The sequence below is a fragment of the Manacus candei genome, unplaced genomic scaffold, assembly GCF_025592945.1.
Source record: "Manacus candei isolate 608988 ecotype Guabito, Panama unplaced genomic scaffold, ASM2559294v1 h1tg000174l, whole genome shotgun sequence".
NCBI classification, from domain to species: domain Eukaryota; kingdom Metazoa; phylum Chordata; class Aves; order Passeriformes; family Pipridae; genus Manacus; species Manacus candei.
Genome location: NW_026138222.1, coordinates 760,939 through 779,398, shown reverse-complemented (window position 1 = coordinate 779,398; position 18,460 = coordinate 760,939). Strand labels below are relative to the sequence as shown.

The window sequence follows — 18,460 nt, the reverse complement described above, 5'->3', positions numbered from 1 at the left end:
CAGCCACCCTGGGAACTGAAGTCTTCCATCCTGGCTGCCAACCTCCCGCTTCCAGGAGGAGGGAAATTCAGTATTCCCACAAGCCCATTAACTGACCCTGCTGATGCTTTAGCAGGAGATGATGACTGTGAGGAGCACTGGGGAATTCCCCAAAGGTATTCCAAGTTCTTCCAGCTGTGAACAAGGGGAGAACACGATGACATGGGCCAGGCCAAGCAGAACAACAAGTTCTTCAAAAACAACAGTCACAAAACACTCCCTGGTGCTCAGGGATTGGATGGAGCTGTGGATTCCAAAGTGGGAACAGAGCCTGGGCTGATGCCTCCCTCTGGAAAGGACAGCATGGTCCTGTCCCCTCATCTCCAAAATCCTCAGGATCAGGGAAGTGAGCGGAGAAACACAAAGCAGGGTTTCCATGCAGGAGTTCAGGAGGAGCTCTGGCCACCAGCCAGGTCTGTGGCAGTGTCTCTGAGCCATCAGCCAGGAGTTGGATGTTGAGTTTCCAGAGGCTTTTATATTTAATTAAACCAGAGCTTTAAACCTCTCACCGGGTTGGATGAGGTTTGGAGCAACCTGGGATAGTGGAAGGTGTCCCTGGCTTGGAATGGGATGATCTTTCAGGTCCCTTCCAAGCCAAACCATTTTATGTTTCCATGAAACTACCCAATATCTACCCAGGCTCTCCTCAAACCCGCTGTGACCTGCCAAATATCCCAAAAACACATCCAGAGAGTGTCACTGCTCAGACTCCAGCAGGAAAAACACCTTCAAAAAGGCCCTCAAAAGTCCTCACTGCTCTTTCAAAGACTCCAATCCCACGTGCAACAGGTAAGTCCAAACCTACAGTGAGATCCACATGGATTTGTTCAAGAAGAGGAAGGGAAGCAAGAATAGAATGGAGAAATGTTGTTTTGCTGAGCCTGGAAGGAAAAGGAAGGGGGAGAGAGGAGGGAAGGCAGCAGGAACTGCACACGAGGGCTACAAGGAGAGATGAGAAGTGTTGAGAGCATCAGAATGACTTGATTTTCCATCCAACCACACGCGAGGACGAGGAAAAAAAGCAACAACCCTCTTTCCACACCTCCCCTCCCCACAGTACCGACCCCCCAGCAGATCTGGGAGGTCCCTGAGGGAAAGACAGGACAAAAGCCCAGGGTGTGCAGAGGCTGGAGAGCTGCTCCCCTCACCTGAGCTGTAGCTGTCCGTGGAGGACTGCGAGATGGAGCGGGACAGGGAGCGGCGGCCGATCTTGGACGGGCGCTTGTTGAACTCCTGCTTTTGGTCGGCAAACTGGATCTGTGGGGAGAAACCAGGGAGCTGAGTCAGACCCAAAACACCCAGCAGGAACCCAGAGCCTCGAGCAGACACCGACACCGTCCCAGCTCCGGGCTGAACCACAGTTCCTGTTGTTTGATGGGGACAGGACACGTTAAATTCCCTGTTTGGTTTAATTCCAGACCCTCCAGCAGGGATTAGAGATGTCACTCCAACCCACCCCGTTGGAGAATACAAGTATTTAATAATATTGTATTTAAGAGCACACAACTTCACCAGACAAATCAAGGAATTCGGGATGAGCCATTAAATCCAAGCAATTCTCCAGGCTGGAGAGCTGGATTTCCCAGGAACGTCCACAAGGAGCTGCAGCAATGGATTAACACCAATATTTGGTGGTGTTTTGCTCAGTGAAGAGTTAAAACCTGTCTCCATCTCTGTCACCACCAAGGAATGAAGATTTCAGATTCCCCCAAGGCCCTGAGCACAAGAGATAAATATTTAAGCCAGCCAAGCTGATCTGCTCCAAGCACACCAGGACAGAAGGGATAAGCAAATTTCCCATTTTTTAACAGGGAAATGACATTTAACCCTGGTATTCACAGAGGAATCTTTTTCTCTGGGCTTGGTTTTCCTCCAGCCTTTGGTTGACAAGAACAGCAAAGAAGAACAAGCAATCAGTATCCCTTTATTTCCTCAAATCCAGGTTTTCCCACGAGCCAAACATCTGCTCTTACAGGTGATTTTGGGGATTTTAGAGCAGAGACTCAGCCCTCCTGTGTCCCTGATGTGCACCTTGGGTTGGACCTGTCTTCACTCTTCCCTGCTCACATCAGCACCAACTCCACGGGGCTTCACGAGCATCAGATACCTCAGCATCCCTTTTAATTCATGGAATCCTGGAATGGTTTGGGTTGGAAAAACCTTAAACCTCATCCAGTGCCACCCCTGCCATGGGCAGGGACACCTTCCACTGGCCCAGGTGGCTTCAACCTGGCCTTGGACACTTCCAGGGATCCAGGGGCAGCCACAGCTTCTCTGGGCAACCTGTGCCAGGGCCTGCCCACCCTCCCAGCCAGGAATTCCTTCCCAGTATTCCATCTAAACACACCCTCTTCCAGTTTTCTCTGTATGTGGCTACTGGGCCATATTCAAACATATCCTAAAACTTAGAGTTTGAGGAGATATTTCCACTCCTGGTGCTCATCCCTTCCCGAGCCAACCCTTGATGCCCCCACTACATCCATGATTCCTGTTAAATCTCAGGGAAATTGGAATCACGACTTGGACTTGGCTCTGACCATGAACTGACTCGTTCTGGTGCAACGAGGGTCAAATATTTACATCTCCAAATTACTGAAAGCCATTAACTTGGGTCTATTAACGAGCCCCTCGGGGTTTCCTGAGAAGTTCTGCAGTTGTTTCGAGGAGTCATTTCAGCAGAAGGAACTGGACCCTGTTCTGGGAATTCCAACTCCAGCTCAGTGGTTTAAGTGGCAGCACTTGAGCTGGGAGGAGAGGGGAGGGGAAGGAGCTGGGAGAGGATTTACAGCAGCACCTGGGAGGTTTTTTCCCCTGCTAATCTTAAACCAACCAACAGAATGACATCGGATCAGGAAACACACACGGGAGGGGAAAAAACCAGGACAAACTCATGTTCCAGCCAGAGCCCCAAGGAGGATTAACACCCTGAGCCCGGCGGGACGGGGGCTTTGCACACACACACCTTTATGTGCCTTCCCTAAGAAGCTGCTGGCCTGAAATAACATCCTTTTTTTTTTTTTTCTCCCCTTTTTATTCCATTAATTTAAAACAAATCCCCCCCCCACGGCTGAGCAGCTCCATCAAAGCATCAGGTTGTCAGTGTGAAACGACGCTGGGATGGGCTGGGATTCCAACCAAGGGGGGATAATTTGTGCTGGAATTAACATTTCCCTTCAAGGACACTCGATGTGACTGTTCCAGGCAATGCACCAATACTGGTAACCTAGAGCTCTCTGAGCCCTTCCACATCCAAAACCAAGTACGAGACTAAGCAAAGTCAGTCCTGAACCACACCAGGCAGAACCAGAACTAGACTTTATAATAAGCCCTGCCCTCCACCCCCTTCAGGGTTTAAACCCTTTAAACTACAAGATGGGTTTAGTTTTACCTGAGCAAGGAACTGACCCCCCAAGAGGTTGAAGGAAGCTCCAGGAAAGGAAAATGTTGGGAAGGGGCCAGGCCAAGGCTTTTACCTTGTGTCGACCAACATCCTTTGAGCAACAGAGGGAGCGGGCAAGAAGGGCTGCTGGAATTCCATAGAATCATGGAATGGCTTGGGTTGGAAGGGATATTAAAGATCATCTCGTTGCAGCCCCCTGCCATGGGCAGGGACATCTTCCACTAGACCAGGCTGCTCAAATCCCAAGCAATCCCACGAGGACAGACAGCACAACGCGCCGGGAACGGGGGACATCCGAGATGGGGATGGACGAGAACAGTGATTTGGTTCCAGCCTGAGCTCGTCCAGCTCACACCAAAACACCCCTGAAGGCAACAGCCATTTCTGCACAGGCTGGAGCTCCAAGGAGAAGTTCTGAAGCCTCTGAGACCTGCAGCTCCTTGGATTTAGGAGCCCAACCCGCTCCCAAGGCACCGCTGCTTTCACCTTCCAGCAGGAAAAACCAATTCAAGCTGGAAAACCTCCCTGCCAGATGTGCAAGGCCAATGACTCCTAAGATCAGGTGTGTGCTCACCACATTTCAAATGAGCCAGGTCTCACTTCCACCCAGGGCTCCTGCCACAAAACTGTGCTCCTTCACCGAGAAAAACCACTCTTGGCATCCAAGGTTTTCCTGGAGAATCTCCCTGCTCTCAACCCCACTCCTCCTCCATTGCAGCGCTCCGAGGAACAACCCCAGAGACATGTGTTTGGCTCAACTCCATCACTGAAACCTGCTCCCAAGAGAAAATGGAAAGAAATACTCCAAAAATTGGGATTTTCCCTGAGCAGTCGGCTCCAGAAACGAGCGACCGGGCTGGGGGGGGAACAGCAAGGAAAGGAGGAGGAAAAAAGAGAGGAAAAACACGAATAGAAAAACGCAGTTCTGGTGCTGAAGAGTGCCCTCACCTGGGCTTTGATCCCCGAGTCCCCGTTGACATTGTACTTCTTCTTGTTGGGCATGGCAGTGTCCCCGCCGGCCCCGCGCTCCGCGTCCCTCCGGAGCCGGGAATGCCCCCCCATTTATACCTCCCCATCCCGCTCTGGTTTCAGCTGCGGGGTGGAGGCACAGGGAGGGAGGGGAGGAACCGCTGGCATTTTCAGACTCCCTCTTTTTTTTTTTTTCCCCCCCTTTGGCAGGGAAGGACCCCAAGACTTAATGAGGCGTCCCGGCAAACAAGCCCCGCTTGTGTTCCGCGGGGAATTACAGCGGTTCCCGACCTCCAGACAGTTGTCGGCCGGTTTGAACGTGGCCTGGCTTGTGTGTGCATAACAATGCCTTATTTATGTAACCAGAACAGTTCCCTGCTCGCTATAATTAACTTGCTAATTAAGCTCTTTTAACTCGGGTTCTCCCCCCCCTCCGTTTTCTTCCCCCCCCCCCCCCAATGTCAGATGGTTTCGTTAATGCAGCCTCATTAGAAGAAAATTAACTAATGAGCAACTAAAACAACGCAGGCATTCGGTACGTGGCAAAGTGGTTTTTAATTGTGTGGGTCCTCGCTCTGCCCCCCATGGCTGCAAGTGCACAGTTTGCCCTTGGAAGGGTCCACGCTCCCACTCCACACTCCCACTCCACACTCCCACTCCCATCCCGCTGTTCCCGTGCCAGACCTTTCCTTTTAGGATCATGGAATGGGTTGGGTTGGAAGGGACCTTAAAGCCCATCCAGTGCCACCCCTGCCATGGGCAGGGACACCTTCCACTGGCCCAGGTTGCTCCAACCTGGCCTTGGACAAAAAAAAAGAAAAGCCTTTTTTTCAGCTGAGATCAAGACACTAAAATTAAGAACCTCTATCTCTAAAAATAAATAAATACTCCCTAAAAATAAAAGTTCTTTCCTTCACCTCCACTCCACAGCTCAGGAATCTTCTGCAATTCCTGTGTCAGTCTGGGCCAAACAGATAAAACCAGGGAGAACCGTGTTCAAACTCAGTAAATTGTTTTTGTAGTCAGAGAGTTTTAAATTGATTCTTAGCCACGGATATTTGGGTTTTTTAAGGAAACAAGGGAGAAAACAAGAGTTTTCTGTGGGATTAAGGGGGCACAAGCTCTCCAGCTTCCAAATCCACCTGAAATAAACTTGGGAAAGAAAGAGCAGGTTATGGAGTGAGTTAAAATCCATCTACTCACAGATAAAACAGCAGGAGGAGAAGGTGATCTCCAAGAACTGCCACTGCTTGGCCACAAACTTCCTGGGAACTCTCTTCCTAGTGGGAAAAACATCTCATCTACTGATGATGCCCAGAAAAATCAATAAAATCAATTTACTGTTTTTTCAAATAAAGGAGGGTAAAGGCTGGAGGAGAAATGATTTCCCAGCTGCGTGTCCAGAGCTGAGGGGACCCACAGGATCATCCCGGTGTCCCACCGGAGCCCAGGGATGGCAGCTCCCAGCCCAACCCTCCTCCTGCTGCCCTCTCATCCCTATTCATGGAGGGAAGGCTGGTTTGCTCCAGAGCTGCTGCCAAGCAGATACTTCATCTCCTGCTCCCTTGTCCCTGGGAAACTGGAGAGGGGTTGGCAGAGCCCGGCTCCCTCCGTGGGCTCAGCGGTGCCAAACCCTCTCCGTGCTGGGAAGGAGCTGCATCCCTCAGCTCCAACAGCTTCTGCTTTCCCAATCCACCTCCCAGATCTCATCACTCCAAGGGAAGGGCTGTTCCAAAGCCACTCATTCCCTGGTTTCACAGGGAATTAATGTGGAATCCTGACGGCGCTGCTCACCGAGCCAAAGCTTCCGCCAGAGCTCCAAGTGCTTCAGATTCCAAGTTCTCCAGGGAAAAGGTCACACGGAGACCAACTCCAGGATTAACACACACCTTTAACCCTTTGGCATCTTCCCTTTGGGAATGTGCAGGTTAAAGGTGGTTTTACCTGCAGGGCTTGGGACAGAAAGGACAGGAACGAGGAGCCACCCACCTGGGCCAGAGGGATTTCCAGGAGTGTTGGGAAGTCAAATCACTGATTCCTGGAGGTATCACACCAGTGCTGGGTCATGGAATGATGGAATGGTTTGGAAGGAGCCTTAAAGATCATCCAGTTCCACCCCCTGCCATGGGCAGGGACACCTTCCACTGTCCCAGGTTGTCCCAAGCCCCGTCCAACACTTGGACACTTCCAGGGATGGCACACCTTGGCATTCCCTGACAGAGCCACTTCCATGGTAACACACAGCAGCACTTAAATCCAAGGCATGGCAAAAGCATGGGGCCATCCCTGCTGCTGGAATTGGTGGGAGCAGGGAGGAGAAATCCTTAAAAAAAAAAAAAAGAAAACAGCAAATACCTAAAGCAGGAAATTCCACTGGGGACAAAGGAAGGACAAGGAAGAGAGAAACCTCCTCCTTCAGCTGTGGAGCAGATCCCTCAGTCCATCCCAGCTCTGTGGGGCACAGCCCCACAACAAGGGCCATTCCCACACTTCCTCAACTTGCAATGATGGCTCAGGTGTGTTTTATACCGGAAAAAATGTGGGATCTCAGCAGTTGGAGATGGGAAACACCTGCTGAATCATCACCAGCCTGGGTAGCACCTGCAGCACTCCCAGATTCCATCCTCAGCCAGCATCCCATGGGATCTCACAGCTCCTTCCCACCACACTGCCCAGCAGCACAAGCTTCCCTAAAACACCTGGGGTTTTTTTGGGAAAAAGGAAAAGGCCACAGCAAAATGAACACCTCTGCTGTTCACTGTCTAACGATTATTAGACTGTGCAATTAGAGCTCATTAAACCATCCCCCCATGACACAAAGCCAAAAGTTGTTCCTGCCCCACACGCTGCAGAATTCCCAGAAGCTTCGAAAATTTGGAATTTCCCCTCCTTTGGAGCCTCCAGTGGGATGAGGGGTGAGGAATTCCTGGCCCGCAAGTGCACACGGGAGCCCTTCCCTGGCTGCTGTGGGGACAGAGGAGGGCTGGGTTGGATACCAGGGAAAATTCCTGCCTGGAAAGGGCTGCCCAGCCCTGGCACGGGGCAGGGGTGGAGCCCCCATTCCTGGAGGGATTTCCAAGCCCTGTGGACGTGGCCCTTGGGGACAGGGGTCAGTGCTGGGGAAGGGTTGGGCTCCGTGGGCCCGGAGGGCTTTTCCAGCCCAAATGATCCCGGGATTCCATGGCTCAATCCCAGCTCGGGTGCAGCTCTGCAATCCCAGAGCTGACCCGCTGCAGATCCCAGATCTCCCGACCATCAGAGTTCCAGAATGTGGGAAAACTCCCCTTTGAACCTGCTGCTTTCCCAAGGAGCCGTGCGAAGGCGTCACCGCCGTTCCCTGACGACGCATTTTCCAACATTTAATTACGAGGTGAACCGAGGCAAAGGAAGGACCTTGGCAAGAACATTAAGACCTAAAAGGCTCGTTGAAATAATGACCTTAAAGATAATGAGCATTTTAAGGCCAGGGCCTAATTATTTCTTGAACTGTGGCCGTTCACTCCCACACTGACCCGAGAAAGCACATAAAATGCAAATCAGGCAAGTTAAAAATCCTGATTAAAAACATCCCTGGAGGACATAACCCTGGGCCCTCTGGAGATGGATTTGGTGCCACAGCAGCTTTAACCATCCATAAAATCATAAAACTGCACTGGAAAAGGCAATTGCTGAGGCCATGAGGAAAAAAAAACTCCAGTCTATTTAAATAAAGATTTTGTCATTTGGTTCTGATCCCAGAGGCACTAAATCCATAATGGAGAAAATGAGAGAGGGGGATGGATCTGTAGGGGGAGGTTTGTTGCTTGTTTTTAAGGAGAACTCCACACCTTTGCAGTTAAAAATCCACATCTGAAACAGCAAATGAATTGCAAAAGTTTGTCACTGATAACCCTTAAAGTGCCAAATTAATTCCCCATATAAATATGATCAATTATATCATATAAATATATACATCATATAAATATGATATAATTTATATATAACATATATTAATATATAAAAATATTTTATATAATTATATAATATTATATAATTTGATACATTTGGGGGAAGGCTGAAAGGATCATTCTCTATTAAAAATGAGTGAGGAGCAGGACAATAAACTGGAATTTTACGACAATAAAATCCACAAATCTTAAGAAAGGGATAGTGGGATACAAAAAGCTGGATATTAAAGGGGAATAATGACATTTGAACCCAGTGCATGGACGTTATTTGTAGATAAATATCAAATCCCCTCGTAGCAGCACCAGAATTCCAACTTTTTATTACAATAATCCCCGTATTTTTAGAAGAACTACCAGGAGGGACGACTCCCAGACCAGAAGCCGGAGATGTGAGCGGGAATCTGGGAAGAGACAACGAATATTGACCTGGAATTTCAGTCCTTCTGGAGCACCAGGAGTGCTTCTGGACCCCGCGACACCGACAGACCCCCGGGGGACACGCGGAGCCAACCCGGCACAAAACCTCCTGTCCCCGAGCACCGCCGGGGTTTTGGGGCAATGTCATTGTATCTCCAGCTCCTTTGGGAATTCTCTCCACCAGAGAAGCAGGGAAAAGTGTATTTTAGTGCCTGCTGCCGTGGATTCTAAACCCCTGACCCGCCACGGTGCCCCGAGGGGCAGCTCCGAGTTTCAGAGGTTTTGTGACGGCAGAACCTGAGCTGATAATCCAAACCGAAGCGGCTGCCGGTGGAATTCCAAGTCTCCCAGGACACAAGGAGGTTTCTCCCACTCCTCTTCCCCACTGGCTCCAAAATTATTACTAAAATTAATTGTTGACAGATCTGCAGGATGGGGTGACCCGGGGGGGACCAGCCCCCGTCATTCGGCCATTTTCAATGAGCTCGTTAATCTCCGACTTTAACGACCCTCATTCCAGCTAAACCCAACATGGAGACCTAAGGCTCCCTCCAGGAGTGGAGCCCCCTCCATGGCTGGGTGCTGGTTGGAATGGGAAGGTCAATAACTCACCATCCACTCGGGCAGGTGGAAGGCGGAGGCGCCGGCGCCGCTGTCCCACATCTCCCGAGGCGAATCCCTCAGGCTCCCATTTAGGGATGCAGTGGGATGCAGAGGGATGCACCAGCCAAGCACCCCCCCAAGCTGCTCAGTGGGGCTTCAGGGGCAGATCTTCTCCCAGCCGAGGTCTCCGTGATGATCCAGCCTCGTCAGCCGAGCCTTCGAGGGCAGCTCGGTCCCTCATTCCCACCAAAATCCCGCTCCGGGGAAATGCTCAGATCCAGCCCGTTTTCACAGCTGGGATTTCCCATCGAGCTCAGCTCTGCTCAACACCTGAGCCAAGAGCAGGCTCCCCGTGGTGTGGAGGAGACGCCCACCCATCGCCTGCTGACGCGCTGATATCCCGACGGATCCCAGAGGTATCCCTGGATTTAGACCCGGAGGTCTCCTGCAACGAGGGTTGTACCCGGCACCGTCCCGAGGTCCTGCTGCCTCAATCCGAACTGCACGTGGACACCTCGAGAGCCGAAGGACGCTCAGCTCCAGGTGGATCCTGAACTTCCCAATCCCGTGGCCGAGCGCGGAACGAGCTGGATGTGTAAGAACGCCCGGCATTCCAGCCCGATCCCGGGGAAAAGCCGGGATGGAGCGGCTGGCGGGGCTGCAGCTCCCTCTGCTGAGCGCACTCGGGAGGCGAAGAGCACAGAAGGGAAGATTTTTGGAGACACAGCGATTGCCCAAGGGATCTCCTGACCCTGCAAGGGCAGCATTCCACATACGGCAGCTCCACAACATCCCGGACCGGGACGCGAACCAAATCCTGCTCTTTGCAGCGCTGGACGCTCGAGCTGAGGCTTCAACTCCACCGAAACTCTCAAAATTCCACCCCCGGGAATTAACGAGCAGCTTTCTGAGCCCACTTTGGAATTCCATCAGCATTCCCAGCCACGGAGCAACGGGGGTGAAGCCCAGGCAGGGGCTGGCAGCATTCCCTGCTGTTCCCCCTTGGGAATCCCCCTGCTCCGTGGGAAAGGCTGGCACCTGGTTATATTTTGGGGGCATATTTTCCTGCTGTTGGTAAGTTCACCCTTCCAGACTGAAAGGAGCTTCTGGCCAGTGCTGCCTTCAGACCATCCCATTCCCAGCTCCAGACCATCCCATTCCCAGCTCCAGACCATCCCATTCCCAGCTCCAAGCAATCTTGAGCTTAATTTGTGCCAGGGAAGAAACAGCTGTATGGGTTTTGCACAGAACACATGTTCCCATGGAGCCAGCAAAGGGTTTTCCAGAGCACTCACATCCCTGTCCCGGCGCAGAACGTGGAATCATGGAATCACTAGGGCTGGAAAATCCCTGACCTGAGTCCTTCCCATGGACTGCAGTTTTTCAGGAACTGCTCCAGCGTGGGTCCCATTTTTCCATGGGGTCACTCCTTCAGGAATTGCCTGGTCCAGTGAGGGTCTCTTTTTTCCAAGGGGTAACTCTTCAGGAATTGCCTGGTCCAGCAAGGGTCTCTTTTTTCCACAGGGTCACTCCTTCAGGAACAGATCTGCTCCAGGGTGGGTCCCTTCCATGGGGTCAGTCCTTCAGGAAGTTTTAGCTCAGAATGAGGAAATAAGGAAAGAATGAGGAAACAAGGACTTGTTTTCTCCTTCCTTAACGTGATCCCTTCATGTCAGAGGTGAAGACACAGTGAAAACACGGGGGAACAAAACCTTCCTGATGCTCCCCAATATTCAGTTGCCTGTGGATGGTGGTTTCCAACATCCTTGACTCAAATAATGTTTATGACTAAAAAATAAATGTGTTTCAGAGCAAAGAACGGTTCAAACCTCAGTAAATATAAAGTTTTCCGTAACCAAAGGCTGAGCAGGACTAAAGCCCTGACTGGAGAGCCAGAATTAGCAATTGCTGTTGGAATACTCAAAAAAACACGGATTGCCCTTCCTGCTGAAAAGTTGGGCACGATTCCCTGACAGAAGGACGGGAACGAGCCAGCCCTCAAAGCTGGAATGTTGGAAGAACAAGGAAACGGGATGGATTCGAGCTGAGAGGCTGCAAGAGCCCCGCGCAGGCACGAGGGGGAGCGAGAGCCTGCGGGAAAATCCCGGCGTTTAAGCCCTGATCGATTGGAGAAATCCTGGAATCCCGGGGGCAGTTCTGGGCCCTTCGGACAAGAGAGACACGGAGAGGCTGGAGTGTGTGCAGGGAAGGGAAGGGAGATGGGAAGGGGCTGGGGAACTCCTGAGGGAGCTGGGGGGGCTCATCCTGGAGCAAAGGAGGCTCAGGGGGGACCTTCTGGCTCTGCAAGTCCCTGCCAGGAGGGGGGAGCCGGGGGGGGTCGGGCTCTGCTGCCAGGGAACAAGGGCCAGGCCAAGGGGAAACGGCCTCAGGCTGGGCCAGGGGAGGGTCAGGTTGGATACTGGGGAAAACTTCTCCATGGAAAGGGTTGTCCCCATCCCTGGAGGGATTTCAGAGCCCTGTGGATGTGGCACTTGGGGACATGGTCAGTGGTGGCCTTGGCATGGACTCCATGGTTGGACTCCATGGTCTCCATCAACCTCAGTGATCCCACCAGCTGGACCTAAACCCCACTCACTCCTTGTTCTGAAACTGTTCCCAAATTCACAGCCTCTTCAATCCCAGCTGCCCCCTTTGCCCCATCACGACACATCCCAACCAACCAGAAGATTCCGGCGCAGCATCACCCGGAGAACCTGGGCACTGCCTCTGTTCCCCCACTGCTGCTTTTCCACGTGAGCTGGGCAGCACAAACCAGCCCTGCCAGGCTGTGCCACCTCACTGCTCCCTTGCTTTCCTGGTGGATATCACGTTTCTGCAATACAGAGCCAAACAATCCTCTTCCCCTATGGGGAAAATGGAGCAAAACCAAGCAAAACTAGATTTTGAAGGTGCTTTCCTTTAGGCTTCTCTCTCACACCTATAAAATCTCCTCCTGCCAGCTCTTCATCCTGCTCAGCTCCCCCAAATACTTCCTTAGGACTCATTTATTGCTGACTGATCCCACTTTGCCCCCTTGGCCTCCCAGGCAGCCCAGCCTTGGGGGTTTATTTGTTGCTGATGAGCTGAAGCAGCTCCGCTGAGGTTCAGGGTGTGCAGGAAGCAAAGGCTGGGCTTTACACCAAGGCCCGGCCTCACAGGCAGCTCCTGGTGTCAGGTTCTGGTTTTAACTGTGTCAGGATCAGGTGGAAATTCAAACATAATGGTCGAGGTGTTGTGTTTATGCCTAAAAAGGGGGATGTTTGTTTGCACAGGGGTTTCACAAGACACAAATCACTCAATAGCTAAAAATCTGTGAATCAACCTGTTAATGTCACCTCCCTTCCCACAAAGCTGTGCCTAAACCTGCCCCTAAAGGCCTGAGCAAGGGCAGAACTGTGAGTATCCTGAAGAGGATGAGCTTTGTGTCCCCACTGTCCCAGAGCAGGTGCTGGTCTCTGTGATCCCATGAAATCCTGGAATGTGAACTTCCAGCTCGGGAAGGAGGATCCAGCTCGATCCATGAGGGTCCATCCAACCAGGGGGATGAGTTTAGTCGAGGTTAAACGTGGTTTCAAAGCACTTTGAAGGGGAAGATCTTCCCCTGCTCAGCATTACAAGTCCGGTGAGCGTGTTGGAGGTGCTGGGGCTGAACAACAAATGGGGAATTCATTTCCCTGTTTCCTATTCCTTTTCAAATGAGGGGTGTCCAGAAGCACCACTGGGAGTCTTGGAATACAGATCAGCTTTGGAATACAGATCAGCTTTGGAATAGAGATCTGCTTTGGAACACAGATCTGCTTTGGAACCAGGCTGGTTACGGATCCTGCCTCCAGATTTCAGATCAGAGGGAATTTCTCCTCTAAAACATTGATTTTTCCCAGGCCTTCAAATCCTCCAGGGATGTGCAAATGTCTCCATGTGAATCCATGACCCAGTTCAAGCCAGGTGGGGGTCTCAAGGAGAAGACAAGGCAGCACCACGGGAATTCCTGCCATTCCTCAACGACAGCATCACCCCTGCTGGAGATAATCCCAAAATACCATCACTCTGGTGGGATGAGTAGAAAAAAAAGCTGCTTGGAGCAGGGAGGGATGAGCACCTATCCCTGAGGAACAGCCTGAGATGTCTCTCCATCCTCTGGGAGCAAGGAGAGCCACCAGGAGCGTGGTGACATCATCCAGCTGGAATGTGTCCCCTTTGTGGAGCACAGGAAAATTAATGGATGTCCCAGGAACGGCTGAAATAGGGGATTTCTCATGATTAGGCTTAAAAGGATAAAATATCTTCCCTGGGTGAACCGTGGGGGATTCTCAGGGAGGAAGAGGCACCTTCTCAGCACACCTTGAATGCAGCAAACATTCCCCAGCTCCTGTGAGCTCCATACAAGACCCAGGGGTCAGGAAGCACAAGAAAGGGCAAAAATGTCTCCTTTCCACAGGGAAATGGTGGGGGTTTTTTTGGTACTGAGAAGTTGTCCATAAAACTGACTTCCCAAAAAAATGGCTCCACGTTTGACATCTATTTTTCTTTCATGGAAACAAGGACACAAGTCCTAATCTGCACGAGGAAGCCAGGCTTGGATGTTCTCCTCTCCCAACACCTCTGCAGCAATTTATTGCTGGGAATTCAGAGGCTTCTGTAGCTGAACAGCTGCTGGATACTGGGAATGTGGGAACTGCATCCGAGGGCTGGAGCCCCTCCGCTCTGGAGCCAGGCTGGGAGAGCTGGGAATGTTCTCCTGGAGAAGGGAAGGCTCCAGGGAGAGCTGAGAGCCCCTGGCAGGGCCTGAAGGGGCTCCAGGAGAGCTGGAGAGGGACTGGGGACAAGGGATGGAGGGACAGGACACAGGGAATGGCTTCCCAGTGCCAGAGGGCAGGGATGGATGGGATATTGGGAAAGAATTGCTGGCTGGGAGGGTGGGGAGGGGCTGGAATGGATTTCCCAGAGAAGCTGTGGCTGCCCCTGGAAGTGTCCAAGGCCAGGCTGGACAGGGCTTGGAGCAACCTGGGCTAGTGCAAGGTGTCCCTGCCCAATGGGATTGGGAATCATTTCTGCCCAAGGAAAAAGGGGGTTTAATCCCAGGGAACGGGAATCATTTTTGCCCAAGGAATGGGAAACATTATTACCCAAGGAAAAAGAGCTTTTTAATCTCAGGGAATGGGAAACATTATTGCCCAAGGAAAAAAGGGGGTTTAATCCCAGGGAACAGGAATCATTATTACCCAAGGAAAAGGGGCTTTTAATCACAGGGAATGGGAAACATTATTACCCAAGGAAAAAGAGGTTTTTAATCTCAAGAAATGGGAAACATTATTACCCAAGGAAAAAGGGGGTTTAATCCCAGGCACTGGATGGGCTTTAAAGTCCCTTCCCACCCAAACCATTCCATGACTCCACAACTGTCCCCAAAGCTCCCAGGGAACACCTCAAAAGGTGAGTCCCAGGAAAAGGCCACGACTGATGAGGAAACCACGCCCTGAGAGGGAAAATGAAGTTAATGAGCAAAGCTTTAATCAGTGGACCTTGGTGTAATCAAAAATCCCCTGGAACACGGAATGACAGCCCAGAGCTCCCTGACTTGCCTTTTTCCCATGGGAAGAAAGTCATAGTGTGTCAAACGGGAAAGGAAAAGCCTTCAAATCCAAGATTAAAGACTGATGGACACAAATCCAGCTTTTCCCTGAGCACTGGTTTGTCCCTCCTGGGCAGAAAAGACCAGGAGATCCAAGAGCGGGATCAGAACAGCTGGAAAATGGGGAAGAAACACATTTCCCTCAGTATATTGCTAATAAATTTACATAAAGCCAGGCCCAGTGAAGACAAACCCTGAAAAGCTGAAACCCACCCAAAACCCCCCTGGGTTTATCCTCGTCCCTCCCTCAGCCCCTGCAGGTTGGGACCTTCTTAGAGCTCCTTTTCCAGGGAAATTCTGGCAGATTTTATTCCACTGCATGTGCAGCTCCCACCCCAGTCCCAGAGGCTTCACTGACCTTTAAGGGGCCGTTCCTGAACCCCAGGGGGATTATCCCAAGTGATCCCAGTGGGTGGACCCGAGGTCTTTGCTTTCCCATGGAGAAAACACTTGCATGGGAACAACCTCAACCCATCCAGCCTCGAGGAGCCCCCACTCCACCGTCATCCCACAGGTTTTGGGGTGTTAAACCCAACATTTCCAAAGTTTTAAGCCCCTGCCATGGGCAGGGACACCTTCCACTATCCCAGGTTGCTCCAAGCCCTGTCCAGCCTGGCCTTGGACACTTCCAGGGATCCAGGGGCAGCCACAGCTTCTCTGGGAATTCCATTCCAGCCCCTCCCCACCCTCCCAGCCAGCAATTCCTTCCCAATATCCCATCTCTCCCTCTGGCACTGGGAAGCCACTCCCTGTGTCCTGTCCCTCCAGGTCCAACCCAGGCCATCATTTTTTTTGCCTGGGGGATTTCTTTTTGCCATTAGGGATGAAAATATTCCATGGTGGGAGTCAGTCAGCCCCATGAGCCATTAATGGGATTTCCCCTCTTCCCATTGATCCCAATGACATTGTTTTGCTCCCAAGCTTTCAGAGTAGCCTGAAGCTTCCCCAGGATGGAGCTGCAAAGAACAGAGCACTGGATAAATCTGAATTATATATTATATATATATATTATGTATACCATGTGTATACCATGTATATATATTATGTATACCATGTGTATATATACCATGTATATATACACATATAATATATATATGTGTGTGTGTATATATATAATATATATACGTGGTATATATATATATATATACATGCCCTCCACCCCCAATAACTTGGTATTAATAATATAGAATTACAATATACAATTCTATCATTCAAGTGATATGTACCATGTATATATAATATATATATTATATATTATATATTCATGGTGTGTATATATATATATTATATATTATATAATATATATTATATATTTTATATAATACATATTATATATACATTGGGTTTATATATTATTATATGTATAATATATATTATATATACATGGTGTATATATATATTATATAATATATAATATATATAATATATAATGTATATATTATACATACATGATGTATATATATTACATATTATATATTATATATTTTATAGATTATATATACATGATGTATATATATTATATATATTAGATAATATATATTATATATTATATATATTATATATATTATATATATTATATATACATGGGGTATATATATTATATTATATATATTATATATCATATATATAATATATATTATATATACATGGTATATATAATATATAATATATATTATATATAATTATATATAATATATATTATATATACATGGTACATATCACATGAATGATAGAATTGTATATTGTAATTCCATATTATTAATACCAAGTTGTTGGGGGGTGGAGGGCAATAAAACAAACCCACTTGGTACAGAACAAATATCCCCGAGGGGGAGGGGAAGAATTCCTGTAAATCCACCAAGCTCCCTCAGCTCCCTGTGTTTTCTCCAGGTTAATCAGCCCTGAGTAGAATCGAGTTTGACAAGTGCAATTAAGAGCCCTTAATTTGGGCACTTTAATCACTCAGCATCCAGAGCCCGTGCCAGGCCCAGAGCAGCTCTGGGGAGTGTTGTTAAATGTGCCCCGGGCCATGGAGAGCCACGGGGGGACTCTGCCCTGCTGCTGACCTGGCATTTCATCCCAAAAAACTTCCCAGTTCCAAGGGCTGCCCCGGGATCCCCAGGCTCACCCAGGTTCTTCCATTGGGCCTCCCTGTCCCCTCATCCCAAGGGATGCCCCCGGCCCTGGTTGCTGGTGATGCCACAACACCCAAACCAGAGCTTCCTGGACCGCCTCAAAATACAATTCAACAACAAATGGGTGATTTTCACACTCAGATTTAGAACCCCAGACTGGTTTGGGTGAGAAGGGACCTTAAATCCCACCCAGTTCCAACCCCTGCCATGGGCAGGGACACCTTCCACTGGGCCAGGCTGCTCCAAGCCCTGTCCAACCAGGTGTCAGGACAGTGTTCACTGGTTATTTATGATTAATAATAATATAGTATTGTATTATATTATGTTATTCTATTCTATTCTTATATTATATTATGTTATACTATTCTGTTCTAATGTTACATTTTATTATGTTATTCTATTCTATTCTAATATTATATTATACTACATTATATTATGTTATGTTGTTCTATTCCATTCTAATATTATATTACATTATATTATATTATATTATGTTATTCTATTCTATTCTAATATTATATTATATTACATTATGTTATATTACATTTTATTATGCTATGTTATTTCATTCTATTCTAATATTTTATTCTATTCTATTACATTATATTATATCATATTATGTTATATGTTATTCTATTCTATTCTAATATTATATTATATTACATTATATTATATTGTATTATGTTATTCTATTCTATTCTAATATTATATTATATTACATTACATTATGTCATATTATGTTATGTTATTCTATTCTATTCTAATATATTACATTACATTATATTATATCATATTATGTTGTTATTCTATTCTAATATTATATTATATTATATTATATTATATTATATTATATTATATTATATTATATTATATTATATTATAGGGGGGTTGGAATTGGTGATCTTTAAAGCCCCTTCCAACCCAAACCATTCCACGACTCCACGAAAAACACATTTATTTATATACATGGATCTAACTCCATCCATCCCTCTCCAAACATCAGTGGAGGACAATCTTCCTCCTGGGATTTTGAGGCTTCCTGTGGAGTTCTCAGTCCCCAGGCAGCGACTTTCCCGTGTCCCCTCCGTGGATCCCATTCCCAGGTGTGGGAGGGAAGGCTCAGCCCACGCTGGGAATAACACAGCCCTTGCCTTGGGAGCTGTCACGGCTTCCAGGGAGAGGAGTCGTTAGTAATCCCTCATTAGGCTAATTTTAAGTCTCTCACATGTATTTTAATGTTCTCCCTGATCTTTTAATACGCACGAAGAACGTTTAATTGATTTACCTGCACTCCTCATGCCATTTATTAATCCTGCTG

At 48.7% G+C, this 18,460-nt stretch overlaps 1 protein-coding gene across 2 annotated transcripts in view; it reads right to left on the bottom strand.

Moving 5' to 3' along the window:
• AHCYL2 (adenosylhomocysteinase like 2) overlaps positions 1-18,460 on the bottom strand; it is a 79,752-nt gene that overhangs the window by 26,421 nt on the left and 34,871 nt on the right. The window contains exons 1-2 of one of the 2 annotated variants that reach the window (XM_051773706.1): positions 4,388-4,615; positions 1,188-1,296 (exon numbers count right to left, since the gene is read on the bottom strand). In XM_051773706.1, the coding sequence (XP_051629666.1) occupies positions 1,188-1,296; positions 4,388-4,501 (223 nt within the window). In that variant the 5' untranslated portion in view covers positions 4,502-4,615. Of the gene's footprint in view, positions 1-1,187; positions 1,297-4,387; positions 4,616-18,460 lie in introns of those variants that run through there. The other variant, XM_051773705.1, reaches the window with a different exon arrangement.